Source organism: Streptopelia decaocto (assembly GCF_964273445.1).
Source record: "Streptopelia decaocto genome assembly, chromosome: Z".
Lineage (NCBI taxonomy): Eukaryota > Metazoa > Chordata > Aves > Columbiformes > Columbidae > Streptopelia > Streptopelia decaocto.
This window is the reverse complement of record NC_138657.1, coordinates 17635331-17650262: the sequence shown is the minus strand read 5'-3', so window position 1 is coordinate 17650262 and position 14932 is coordinate 17635331. Positions and strand designations below refer to the sequence as shown.

Sequence of the window (14932 nt, the reverse complement as noted above, 5' to 3'; positions counted from 1 at the left end):
TCCTGAGGTCTTTGTTTCCTCTTCCATCTTCTTTAACTCATAAGTTACCTTTGTACCTCCCGTCACCAAACTCTTCAAGACAGGTGCCGCACATTCTGTAGAACGTAATGACACCAAAAGACAACTGATATATAACAGAATTGACCCTGCTTGGGTTAAACACAATTCCCGCTGACTTTGAAGGGGGATTTATCTTTGAAGATCTTCTAAATATTAAGGAAAATGGGAAATGCAAGAGGCAAGAAGTGAAAACCTTTTCCTACTGATGACATTGGGGGCTTCACCACTGACTCTGATGCAGTCAGGACTTCAACAAGTGTCTGTGGGGCCAGGCATTGTGGGGCCAGGAACTGGACACATATAATTCCAACTGCAATAAATTCCAGCTGCTCTGATCTTCAGCATGTCCAAGGAGAATAAGGCAAGGGCAGCATATCTCACTATCCAGTCATAAAACCCAACGAGCCTGTGGAGGATGAAGCCATCTGCCATGTGCAAACTGTACTAAAGGAGATCTTCCACTTTCAACTTCAATAGAAAGTCCCTCATAGCTACTATTATCCCCTGATTTGTACAGGTTTATAAATTATTCATGTTCTTTGTTGTTAATATTTTTAACAAGGAAATTTGGAGTAAAGAAGAAACTTTAAACGAAGCTAAAGCCATTAAGCATGGAAATGCGTAGTCAGGACAGCTGTACCCTGCTCTGAGATCACATTTGTATTTAAATATTCATGTCTTCCTTGCACACTCAGTAGGGAATCCCAGTAAGAATATGAAGAACAGGGCATCACTGGAAAATATAATGGAGCTGAGAGACTAGAATTTTGCCTGCAGTAAGCAGCTTGAATAGATTCTAGTTAAAAGAATAAAACATGACATGCAGAAATAATTTTTTTCAAAACCTAACATTTACCATAAAACCCCACAAATATTAAATTTCAGATTCTCAAAAATAAATTTTAAATAGGCATAAGAAACTTCCATTATTTAAATTTACTACCTACAAAGACCAAGACTGATTTTAAAGGGAGACCTCTTCTTCAATTTTTGAAGTAACTAGAAATTCTGTCAGTGAAACTAGCACAGTGCTGCCTTCTCTCTGTATTTTGGGACCAGCTGAAGTTAAGCAGACCTGACATTTATTGCTGCAGAGTTTAAGAGCATCACAATAAAGAGCTACATTTTGCCACTGAACTGTCCATTCTGAGATAAATTTGTAAGAGTTTCTTTGCACCCCAAGTTATGTGTAACAAAAACATATCAAACTTTTCATTCACATCACTACCTACAAACATGTTTTGTGGATAGGATAAAAGTTGCAAGCCCACACACCCTACAGTCATGGAAGTGCAGCCACTGTCTTTAGAAAAAGCAAGACCAACATCCCCAAAATATAATGAGAATGAAGTGGTCCCTGCAGGTATGCTAAATAAACCCACTCAGTATAATAATTTAGACTTCGGAAGTCTACTTCTTTTGTTGCAGATATACATCTGTGATTGATGTCTAGATAAATCAGCTGAACTAAAACTTAATAATAAAATTCTCTTCATTAGTCTAAGATATCATTTTCTCTACACCAAAATCACACAGCTTTGTAGACAGCTCATGTTCCACAGCTGTTACAGTGACATTTATATCTTACATGTGCTACACGGAAGTTTGTAAATTCAACTGGTATCCATATTTGGCTTTGAAAACTTAACTAATACAGGAGGAAACAGCCATTTAATCTCTCTCAACTTTCTGACAGATACTAACAGGGCTATCTAAATACCTTCTCTGCTTATTTAAATAGCTCTGCCATTAGCTGCACATTATCCACAGTTTCTACTCTACCTATGCTATTTTGCACTCTTATAGTGTGGGGAGTTCTACCTACAATTCCTGAATTCAGTTTGATGCTGGAGATATCTCTAAAAATACTCATCTCATCTACATTAACCATGCAACCTCAGGTACATAAATTAAGAACAGAGTTTCTGTGGTCTCTACCCTAGTTGCAAGGTAAAGGGGCAAGGAGGCCTCACCAGCAAGTTAAGTGCCTCATTGTTTCACCTGTCTCATCTAGCTGTTTAAAATCTTCCCCAGAAAAAAGCTTTCTTCTTGTTAATGACTGAGCAGAGAATCATGCCACTGAAAGCCGAGTTAGCAATGTGTCCTTGCAACAGAGGTGGCCTACAGCATCCTTGGCTCCATCAGGCAAAGCAAGGCCAGCAAGTCGAGGGAGGTGATACTTTCCCTCCACCCAGTGCTACTGAGACATATCTGGGTGCTGGGCCCACTAGTGCAAGGGAGTTGTGATAAACCAGTCCAGCACTGTGCCACAAAGATCATGAAGGGACTGGAGTATCTCTCATTTGTGGAGACGATGTGTGAGCTGGGACTGTTCAGTCTGGAGAGGCTCAGGGAGATCTTACCAACATGTATAAATACCTGATGGGTTGGAAAGAAGACGAGGGAATGAGATTCTTCTCAGAAATGTCCATTGAGAGAGGAGTAGTCATGGGGTACAAATTAAAAACCAGAAAATTCCATCCGGACACATGAAAACATCTTCTGCTGTGATTATGGTCGAACACTGGAATGGGTTTCCCAGAAAGACTGTGAAGTCTCCATTTGTGGAGGTGTTCAAGACATGACTGGACACAGCCTTGGGCACCCTGATGAAGCTGATCCTGCTTGAGCAGAGGTTGGGACTAGCTGAATTCTATAATTCAAGAGGTCCCTTCCAATCTACATACACACACACAAAAACAACAAAACAAAACCAAACAACAAAAAACAACAAACAAACATCCCCCCAACAAAACAAAAACTGAAACACAACAACAAAACCCCACAAAACAAAAAAACAAACAAGAAAACCAACCAACCAACCAAAAAACCCCAAGAAAACGTGAAAGCTAGATGTATAAAAAGGGTACGAGATATGGAAGATATGACACTCCATTTTGAATGTAAGCCCAATTGGCCTTTTCATTGGTTTCCTATATTCATATCAGACTGAGAGACCATGGGATGGAGATAAAGGGAAGACACTAGATTATAACTAACAGCTATTAATTTGTATGTGAGACTGGCAGGGAGCCCCTATCTTCTCTGGCAGAACTCCCTTGCAAGCATTTCAGCCTTCAGCAGAGGAGAAAGCCAAAGCCCTCATGTTTTTCTGCTCAGAGGGCTGTTTTTCCCTGGTGCGCCAGAAAAGGAAGCAAGAACTGTTGCAAGCTGGGTAGCAGCAAGAATGCAAGAAGAAGGATTCTGAGCTCCTTTGTGAGCCCAAGGGTATGCCTAAAGGACACTCAAGAATGGTGACCTAGAGCAGACATAATTAATAACATACATTATTATTTTTAATAATTTTGTCTAGATTTGCATATATCCTCAGGTTAGATAAAATATTGTGCCCAGTTCTAGGCCCCTCAGTTCCTGAAGGACAGGGAACTTCTGGAGAGAGTCCAGTGCAGGGCAACGAAGATGATTAAGGGAGTGGAGCATCTCCCGTATGAGGAAAGACTGAGGGAGCTGGGTCTCTTTTGCTTGGAGAGGAGGAGACTGAGGGGTGACCTCATTCATGTTTATAAATACGTAAAGGGTGAGCGTCACGAGGATGGAGCCAGGCTCTTCTCGGTGACAACCAATGATAGGACAAGAAGCAATAGGTGCAAACTGGAACACAGGAGGGTCTACTTAAATATGAGAAGAAACTTCCTCTCAGTGAGGGTGCCAGAGCACTGGAACAGGCTGCCCAGGGAGGTTGTGGAGTCTCCTTCCCTGGAGACATTCAAAACCCGCCTGGACACCTTCCTGTGTAGCCTCATCTAGGTGTACCTGCTCTGGCAGGGGGATTGGTCTAGACGATCTTTCGAGGTCCCTTCCAATCCCTGACATGCTGTGATTCTGTGAAAACATTTTTGTGCTGATAAGCCACAGAATAATTATTTCTTTCATCTCCGGCATGGTTCTAGAAAATGCATGGAAGTCCTGCAGCATGCACACACTGGAACTGAGAACAGTGGAAGTGCTCAGGTTACTTCAGCCATGTAGGAGCAGAGCATTACCCATGGGTTGCTGCAGGCTGAGCTGCCTGGCCTTACTTCTTCGAGGATATAACAGATAGACAGCTTCAGCCAAAAAAGGTTCCCAGTGGGAGCAAGCACAGACATGATGGTGCAGTCTACCCAGGCCAAGGGAAGAACAAAAGCACAAGGGTTTTACAAAATGAGACAAAAGCTGGGAGTCTGCTGAGTGACCAGGCAGGTGAAGATTACCCAACCTTCGTCAACTGTCTTTGGGGTAAGCTGATATTTTTTGTGACATCTCAGAAAAGAACACAAGTAGCAGCATCAAATTAAGCAAAATAGTTTGAGATGAATGGAAAAGATGGGAAATTCTGAAGATCGGTATCTAGGAACACAACAGAATCTAGTGGATAAGTATAAATAATTTGCTACTATGTCAAAAGCTTTGAGGATCACATCATTCTTTATTTTCCTGAAAAATATGAATGTAGGTTTCTATTTTTATTTTGTCAGAGCAGACAGTGCCAGTACTGTACTTTTCTGCATTCAGTGAAGGAAGCGACAGAATTGTCAGCTCAGCTTTATGTAACAGATGGTTACTTTTCTCACCAATAACATTCATCATGTTTATGTAAAAAAACAAACAAACAAAAAACCAAAAAACAAACCCCCCCCCCCAAAAAAAAAAAAAAACAAAAACAACAAAAGTAAAGCATATAAGATAAACAACACCTTTCCTGAAGAAAGGCATCCTGTAGTTTTTCATTTTGGAAATAGGACTAGAGAAGGGAATAGGAGAGAACTGCCAGAGACACCTGACTGGGGAATGAGCCATGACAGACATTTATATCACACTCATTTTCATGCAGAGAATGCCATTTGCATTTGAGTTACGTCCCTGTCACATGGGAGCAAGGGAGTCAGCACCTAGCTAAATCCTTCCGTGTAGAATATGTCTTGTTGTTCTGTGGCATCTTATCAGCAGACAGAAAAGGTGGTATGGGAAACACATGAAACATGTTCCCGTGATAAGGGAAATATCTCATTCTTCCTGTACCCTGCTAAAGCTGTGCAAAAAAAAAGCAAGGTAGCCTCAAGTGGCATCTTCTGGTATCTTCTCTTTTCAACAAAGTACCCATAGAAGCCTTCAGAGGGGACAGTCTCCCTCCACAATCCTCACTCTTTCATGTAACCTACAGCTTGTAGGGGGAAGGTAGGCTTACTGTTGATGGCAGGGACTTTCATACAAATTACTTTCCATGCTTTTCCTTCCCATGCTCCAACTACAAAACAACAGCCCTCTTCTATTAAAAAAATGTAAAGAGATCTTTGCAAATCCTGCACTTCTGTAACCCAGGAATGTCTGTTCCAAAAGCAGGACAAAGGTATCTGAGGTACAGGACTCAGAAGACAAAAAAGCCACAAATGATCAATGATTGCCATGATTTATGTTCGAGTTGCTTGGATTTTGGATTGGGGCCTGACCAAAACAGCAGGTCTGATGATGCCATCCTTATTCATACGGGTAGTGCTGTTATGAACAGTCCAGCTCACTACTTGGTGAATAAAGGATTGCCAGACCAGCACTTAAGCAGAAGCAAATATGGCACAGGATTTCCTGGGGATTAATGCTGGCTGGGAGTTGATGATAGCCTGATGCACATGCAGTCATTAATCTTAATCCTCAGGAAATGATCTGTACCAATGTCATTATTTCTGTAATAAGATAAAAGCAAACAAAAAACTAATGTCACTCAGATATTCATATTTTTAATGAATGATGAGGATTCAACTGTAAAGTTCATGTCCCATTAACAAATACCCTACACCTTCACCTGTTAGAGTGGTTGAACTCTGACCTTAGAAGCTTTATGCCAAGATCATCATTTTGGAGAGGAGAAGCCTTCCTTGTCTTAGATTGTTAATCAACAGCATGGCTTCACAGCTGCCTGAATGCAGTGCCAAATGCACAGCAACTCCCACAGATCTCAGGTATTATTCATCTGTCAGAGGTGGGCTGAACACTTCACAAGCTCACTAATTCCAGATAGTTTACAAACTGGCTTTCACAAGACAGGAATAAGCCACGGGAAAAACAAATTAGTGTGGAAAAGGAAGGACAGGTTCACAAGTGTGTAATTGTATATTAGGATCACTTTGGTTATCTACATTTCGTGAAAAGTAAAAAATTCCTAAGGTCATTTCTCTCTCATTTTATATTTTGCTACTCACAATCAAGTGCGTATTTAAGAGGCTCCCAAATAAAGTAGAGGTTGGTTCTGACTTCACAAATGAATTATTCAGGAGTAAATATCATGAGCTGGTTTTCTATAAATACATTGCATATTAATGTAACAATTACACTGCGTAGGTCAAGCTGACCTTTAACAGACACACAGTCTATTTATACATTCCATGTTGCTTATGTTATCAAGAGTACTTAGATGGGACTTCTTTTCTGTCAGCCTTGCAAAGCCCACACAAGTCCAAATGACACACCAGTGTGTCTTTTCGTGCCCCCATTTTCTTTGCAATTATTGAAGAGAATATAACAGTGAACTTTATGATTGACATAAGGAGAAAGAAAAGCTGGATCTTCCACCAGCAGTAAAACAACTAGAAATTTTACTTCTAACAGCAACATTTGATCTGGAAGCTGTGCAGAGGCAAGCACAGAATTCATGAGTGCTCTTCCAGAGACTGCAAACCCAGTTCTCTGGGGTGTGCCCACTGCAGGGCTGCTGGTGCCTGCTTGGGACGTGCTCTGACTGACGGACCCAGCAGCCCAGGAGGAGAGCACACGCTGGGGAAGCCATCCTGCAGGAAGAGGGTGAAAGAAAGTGGGTGCAGATGAGTGAGATACAGTATGAGGAAAGGGAAAGATGGCAAATTGTAGCAATATGGGGAAAAAGGAAATGAGAGAGGGAGGAGGACAGAAGGAGTATGCCCAAGTGCAGGAGCTGCCAGAGTACCTGTGTATGTCAGGTTTGATTTACGCCTTTCGCAGTTTTTTCCTTTGAGAATGGCACTCTGTAATGTTCTCATATATTGTTCTTTTGCTGCAAGTCCAACACATACAGCTAATGACACAATGTTTTTGACCTATGGATCTAATAATCTGGCAGAAATACTGAGGGGATGTAAGATGACTAAAATGGGAGAGAAAAATACACAGTATCTTTCTCTGCTCATTCTTTGAGTCTGATCCATACTCGCACTAAGTGATTGGGAAGAAATCCTTTGACCTCACAGGTCATGCACTAGGTCCATTGTTTTTCATTACATGAGTGCAACAGAGCTTATTACCTTTGCTTACATAAAACATAAAACTCAAAACTAACACCAATCAATTGTGCATTTCTTATGTTTGGGTTTTTGTATTAGGAAAGGACATATGAAGTGGAGAAAGCCACATGGGCCAGGTAATCCTTTACATTTCTACATCCCTCTAAAAGATGGGTTTATAGAGCAAAGGGCTGCACTTCTCGGATGCTTCTGATAAATACTACCTCTCCTTTTAAGTCTTAACAATGAAATGCTATCAGCTTAAAAAATCACTTAGCTAGCATCGTAAACATCTGTTCAAGCAAACATGATGCACCAGTTGATTGTTCGGTGTCTATTATACACAGGATGATTAAAACACAAGAACAATGTGAGATTTTGGTAGGTAAAATTAATACAGAACCAAACAGATAATCAATATTGCATACCGCAGGTACTCATATCTGTTATCACACATATTTTTTAATTGAATGTAAAGTTCAAGTACAATGCCATCCAAATTTGTTAACTAGTTTTACCCACCTTGGCTAGTCACAGTATTTACACCAAATTAAAATACCTTTTCTTTTATGCAGGTTTATAGAATTATCTGAACACAGAATAACGAATGTGGACAATTAAAACCTCAGAATTTCAGGAAACAATGTGAGTGTTAAGTAGAGAAACCCAACACTCCCTGCGTCTGCCTTCCAAACTGCCTGTTGTGCAAATGATCTTGCCTACAAATGAGGTGGTGCCTCAGAAAAGAGTTAAAAAACACAATGTGTGACAGAAAAGTGGGTGGAAGATTTTTTTTTTCACATTTCTTCTAGACATCTGGGCATAGTAGTAAAAAACTAAAACCAGAGTTCCACTTGCAAAAATATTTATTGAATTGCACTCCTATATTGGCACTTTTGCACTATCATTAACTAAAATTTGAATTTTGTGAAGTCAGTGGAGATTTGAAATATTAGCTTCTTTGATATCAACGCCACCTTAGATGTCTGCACATATATAGGCTATTTTCCAGTGTCTTCTTGGCCATTTGTTTGTGAAAGTTGTGCATTAAAACACAATATCTACTGCAAATGTGGGTAGATTTTTTTTCCCTTTGTAAATTTAAACCGAGTCTGTCAGTTTTAATGAAACATACAGGTGGTTACTGCCTTGCACTTATTTATAGGCCACAAGACCTTTATATTTAATTTTTTTAAAGAATACTAATTCTAGGACAAATGTAAGAGTTTGTAGAGGAAAAAAAACCCCAACCAAACAAACACTAAAGCACTGTGAGCAAAGAGGTCCTGAAGAAAATTTTACTGGAGTAATTTAAATAAGATTTGTCCACCACAACTATCTCTATCAATCCACATTGATCTCATGTGTTTTACTGAAATAATGAAGAACAACACTGAGTTACCTGATAAACTTAATTATAGTACCTAATTTTCAAAAATGCTGGTCTTCTGTGTCTCCCAAGATGGATTCGAGATTTCAAAACACTTTCTTCCTGTGCCACAAAGGGGGAAGCTTCTGGATCATACTACATGGTACAAGCTTAATACAGGGGAAATGTAGAGAGGAAAGGTCTGAAAGCTGAACAAGCTATGTCTGGGAAGCAACTGAAATAAGCTCGAGCAATGGAAAAATAACTGAGAGCTGATCTTATTTCTGAATCTTCATTAAGTCTGAATGGAACTCCAGTCAACATATCTAGCTTTTCTGTGATTTTCAATCTGCCATAAAGGTTCTATCCCCGCTAATGGGCTCTTCCCAATCTGCTTTTCTTCTCTAATTTTTAAAAATGATTTGATGAAGTCTATTTACTGCTTCAGATTGTTTGTTATTTTTGGTTTTGTTAGCACTATTTGAGAAACCACAGGCATCCGCAGCCCAGGACCTTTGCTTCAAGAGAAAAGATGAGTGCAAAGGATTGTAATGAAAAATTAAAAAATTATAACTTTTCATTAAAAAATGAAAAATTTAGATTGGAAGTATTTTCTCCTTCTAGCGAGTGAAAAGCTTGGCTACCAGGTGGGTAAAGATGAGACTTACTGGGTGCAGCAGTTAGAAAGCCTGCTCACCTGCAAATAAAGGAAGCCAAACGTGTAACTGCCATAAATTTCTCATGTCCTTTTTCGGCATTGAATGGGAATAGCTTGGGCACAGAGTGCTGATGACTCCACACACACAGGCAACAGACTTTGGCATTAACCAAAGAGAGAAGCAATGTGAATCATGATGAGAGTAGAAATAATGGCGTGGATATTGCAAGGGCTAAAATTGCCCTTGTGTTGGCAAAACAAGTGTCAGCTTCAGCTTTTGAAGAAGGAAATGGAAAAAGTAGATTTGCCTTGTCCAAGAGATACAGAGAAATTTAAAACGCTGTATGTGATGTTGCAAAGAGAACGTTGGAGAAACCTAAATGCAAGGAAGTGCTACATACAGTTTACGGCCACCAATGTTTGGAAGTTCTCACTGTCAGTCATATTTTAAGTCTCTTTAGTCCCTCACATTTCCTTCACAAGTGCTATTTCTCATGACACTTATTACTACAGCAAGAAATGTCCTACGGACACACATTCACCAAGTAAACACCTGGCCCTGAATTTTCCGGAAGCCTACCAGAAGCTGAGATTCAAGTCACCCTACGGCTGGAAAGCAATTATGGTTTTCCTGTGAACTTCTCAGACCAAAGCAACCATGGTCTTCCTGCTAACTTCTCAAAGAAAGAAAATAATTATACCACACTTGGATAAAGCAGGCAAACTGTTAACATGCATGTAGTGGAATGCTTGTCGCATTTTTCCTAATGTCAGCGTTAATCCATCCAACGTCAAACCAGTAGACCCTCATTCTTTTCTATATTCCATATGACAAATTACCTACCTTTTTTTTCTACTTTTTTTCACCCCTGATTTACTAAAATCAAAATCAGGAAAGAAAATAAATACATCTCTACAAAAATATAAGAGGATAGGATTTTTGTAACTTTAAAATTGCTGCAAAAGCCAGATGTGAAGCAAAACAGTGGTTACCATATACATCAGCCAAGTGACCTGTTTTAGTTAGCACCACAAGGAATCCATTTCCTAAGCTGCAAGTCTTGGTGGAAGTATGTATACCAATCCATAAGCGTGCAAAACTCTTGCAGAAAATTCAGAGACATTCAGACTCATGAAAGCAATGGAAATGAAAAAAAAAAAAAAGTTTCATGGGGAGAAGGCAAAAGGAAAGTATTTGTTTGCTTTTGCAACAGAAAACAAAAAAAATAATAGGAATACCTTCAGCAAGTGGGTCCAGTGTGTGAATCATGAGCTGGAAGATGCTGTTCCTCATCAGACTGTTGTGGAGAGATGCAGAGCTTCCTCCCCGCTGGAGCCGTGGCTTGGTCTAGGTGGAAAAATAAGGGGAAATATTTAGGGTTTTTTTTTGTTATTAAAGTGGAAACAGGTCTGAAACACTATGAACTGATCTCACATGTCACTACACAGTGAAGCATTTTCAATCATCACCTATAGCAAGTTACATTAAACTATACACCATATTAAGCATTGCCATATGTATAGATGTTTGTCTGGATGGGATGGATCATCAGATTAGTCATAAGTCTCCCAAGGCTGAAGAGAAGCGAAAAAGAATCTTTCTCTGTGATAACTCTTAAAATGTTAAGAGAATAAACCCCCCACATTTGCACCAGGAAGAATTAATATTTTGTGTTTCTTTGCAGAACATTGTGGTTGAACCCCTGAAGCAAGTTCTAATATTTATTGCCTCAGTACATTGCAAATTATATGCGGATTATCAAAACTGTGGACAAAAAGGGCAGAGAGAACCCTTTTTTAATGGTAAAATCCTACAGCTCAGTCAGAGTGAAATATACTCTTTGCTTTGGTTCGATCTAATAAATGCTGATTGCAAAACCAGATTGTGAGTGTGATAAGGCATTGCAGACACCCATAGCAATGGACCTAACACACAGGCATCTTTCACACACTTTTAAAGAAATATAAAATGTATTCTGAGGTTCTTGTCCCCATGTCGTTGTCTAGGACAATAATCAATGCATTTAATACATCCCATAGAGTAAGGCTGCTTTGTGGATGGCTGTCTGCTTGCTCCAGCAAAAAGGATAATCAGAGCCAACAGATTGCTGACTAATAAGACCCTGAAATCCAATTATAGGAAAAAAACAACCCTGAAGAAAATAGTATTTTGTAACAATACATGGTACATGGATTAATCCTTGGTGTCATACAAACACTAAATGAAAAATTATAGAAACTGAACAAGAAAATTAGTTCACTGCTTTCTCATTGCAAAGAAATTATTTGAATTCTATAGCAGCACAGGAGGGGGAATGAAATCCCAGTAATTTAGAAAAACGCTGATGTGTGCCAAACCAAAGAAAGGCTTGTCTCACCACCCTCCTGAGAAATAAATGCTCAGACACATACTAATTGCTGCCTACCGTCAGTGTTTGGTCATCCTTGTCGCCAGCATTAGGTGACTGCATGAACAGGAAAAAGAATAAAAAGAAGTGTCAGATGGAGCATACATAGAAAGGTAAGGCAGTAAAACACCACAGATGTCCAATCCTATGAATGCTGTTGTCATAGGTTTTTGAACCAGTCAAAGTAAAGCATCCAAGTGATCAAGTAATTCAGAGTAAATTCACACTGCAACATTGCAGGAGACTTTTATTTTTGTAATTTTCTTGGATAGAAACTGTTGTCACTTCAGGGCCTGGCACGCAGCAGCTGGGCTGCAGATCACGATGTTCAGTTCACACAAATTACTCCCAGTATGTCAACCAGTTTGAAAGAGTGAGGGCTGAAAAACTAAAAGCAAGAAGAAACTCTGGATTGACTAACAATTCAACGAGAAGCCTAAAAAGGAGAAACAATACTCTGGCATTTTTCAGGAAGGGACTGAGCACAGAAATTTTAAAAAGATGTTTCAGTTTAACCACTCCAAGCAAATGGCTATTTAGCCCAAACTGGCAGCTCTGGCTAGGGGCAGGCAACATGGCACTACTTTGCCATGAAGAAAAATGCTTTCAAGTAAGTGATGTATCCTAGAGGTGATTTGTGATTCCTTTGTCCTATCCCTAGAAGAACAGCAGCAGAGCACATCATCAGGCATCACTTCTGAGGCTGAACTGAATTTGCACTAAAAACAAGCAAATGCAAAATTTTGCATCTGATTTTTATTCCTGAGTTGTGCTTGCTTCTTTACTAGAAGTAACACTTGTGTTAAATGGGAACACAGGACTTTTGTCATGGAATATGTTTCCATGACATCTTGAAAGTTGTGTAATAAAAGATGTGTTATTTTTCTAGTAATTTTGCTTAACCTGAGGAAGGAAAGTTAACACCAGAATACAAAACATGAAACTCCAGTCACCAAGTACTAATTAAAATAGGACACACTGCAAACTCCAGCTGTCTCACATTCAATCTTATTTGGTCACAACCCCTTCCCCACATACTGACATGTAAAGAATTTCCTCCATCTCAAGGCTATTGTTTGGTGCATTACATAAAAAGACAAAAATTAAATCACAACTTGTCTATGGATCATCACCCCAGTGCAGTGAAACCCGGCCTTCGGACACACATCAACACTAACTTTCAGGACATGCCTTTTGAGTTAGTGAATTAATCTTGAAGGTTAAGTGGAAGGCAAGCAGTAACGAGTAAACCTTGATAACAGAGCAGATCCTTTATGTTTCATAATAAGTAAAAGAATAAGCAGAACTCAACCTTTTGTCAAAAATGTAACCCCCCAGCTGTGAATATTAACTTGAAGAAGAGATAATGAGGCAAAGAAAAGATCCTTGATCTTTGTTTTGATAAAGGAACTACCTGTCACATCTGAAATTAGTCTTCCCGGGTGTGACAAATGGTTAGGGAAAAAAAAACTTTATGCCTCTACTGCGTGGAAAGAACTTTTAATGTAATGGAAGGGAAAGGAAAGAAAAAGAAAATACAAAACCTGTGTTCTAAAATGTCAATAAAGTATGGATGCAGCTTAGAAAATTTTTGCATAATGTGTATACTTGTACATAGTATAGATGCACATGCTCTTTCACACACTTGCAAATCCATGCTTGATTTGTGCACACTGTGAGGGACCTTCATGGGAGGGAAATTTACCTTGCAGCAAAATTTGCAAGAAAGCAAAAGAGACAAGCTAGGAAAAGTTACTGTCTCCAAAGAAGCAATTTAGGAAAGTCAAGTCCTAAAGATCTATGAGCATAGTTACAGAAGTAAAGCTTGTGAGATGTGGATGAGAGTTCCAAACTGAAACTTAAACAAAAGTTAGAAAAAAAATTTTTTATTATTATTATTTGTGGCTTTGACCTTTTGAATGTAGGAAATTTGTTTCTTAATTTTAATACTGAAAGACATGAGAATATATAATCAATACATCTGAGTAATTCATTGTGTTCTACCTGACAAAGGGCTGAAGAATGTCACTTTGCTTATGGCCAAGAAGGGTTCAGAGCATTCAGCATGCCTCAAAAATACTGAGAATGCGCTAGGCTTAATATGAAGGCATTCCTAAAAAAAAAAAAAAAAAATTGAAGGAAACACTGTCGTTTACTTGAAAGGGAATGACATGAAGCTGCATGAATGTATAAAAACAACTACATGGTAATTTGTACCATATAATTTAATTTGGAGAAGATAGTTATGTTATAAAGAGAAAGAATAATGAAATATAATTTGCATATATGTTAAGCAAATAAAAGTGAAAAACACATCTGAAGTAATTTAAATCATCATCAGTACAGAATGGGATACAACATAGTGAAACAAATTTTTTAAATTGTTTTTTTCCACACATGATTAGTAATGCAATTGTTTCTGAGCTTAACTTGCCAGCAAAGTTGCATTCTAGAAGAAATATTCAAGACTGGAATATAAAGAGAATTTTAAGGCACAAAAGCCTCCACAGTTTTAGGGACAGGAATGTAAACAATGGTTTCACATTTTGGTGATACTAAATACTTATAATGTCTGAATTAACTCCTGGATTAACAAGAATAACACCTGAAAACAATCTTTTAAACCACGGCAGTGAAAAGGTCAGTTGTGGTGTTGCTGTTTCCATCATGTATTTGATGGTATTTTGTCCCCATTGGGATGGCAAATTAAACCATTGCCCTATTGTTTAAAGTGAATTTTAAATTTATCTGTTCATTGCTATGTAAGTTTGGTACCACATACTTCATTGCAAGTATTCTGAAGTATCATTTTTCCTTTAGAGAAACATTTAGTATTCAGACATTTTATGTAATATTTTAATTTAAGACAAGAGTCTTTACACTGGGAGTGAATATTGTATTTTTGGACATATTCAGTAGTGGCTTCATTAAAGACACATTTTTCTGTAAAGATAATTTTGCTCCTAAATCATGGCAACCATTGTATAATAGCCTTCTCAGATCAGAAAGAGATGGAAATTGTGTCATCTGTGCATGACAAATGTTTCTGAAAGGCTTACTAGTAAAAAAATTATCTTTTGCAACTACATATAATTTCTTTAAAACCATGCATATATTACAGTTACACAAGGTGAAAACAATGTACTCTAGTATACTGCCTTATAAGAAAGTATGTGGGGTACAATCC

General features: G+C 38.7%; 1 protein-coding gene across 3 annotated transcripts in view; it reads right to left on the bottom strand.

Moving 5' to 3' along the window:
• The window catches only part of SLC24A2 (solute carrier family 24 member 2), a 110601-nt gene that overhangs the window by 41888 nt on the left and 53781 nt on the right, over positions 1-14932 (bottom strand). For 2 of the 3 annotated variants that reach the window (XM_082074865.1, XM_082074866.1), the window contains exons 3-4: positions 11764-11802; positions 10577-10685 (exon numbers count right to left, since the gene is read on the bottom strand). In XM_082074865.1, coding sequence (XP_081930991.1) covers positions 10577-10685; positions 11764-11802 — 148 coding nt within the window. The remainder of the gene's footprint in view (positions 1-10576; positions 10686-11763; positions 11803-14932) is intronic. The other variant, XM_082074867.1, reaches the window with a different exon arrangement.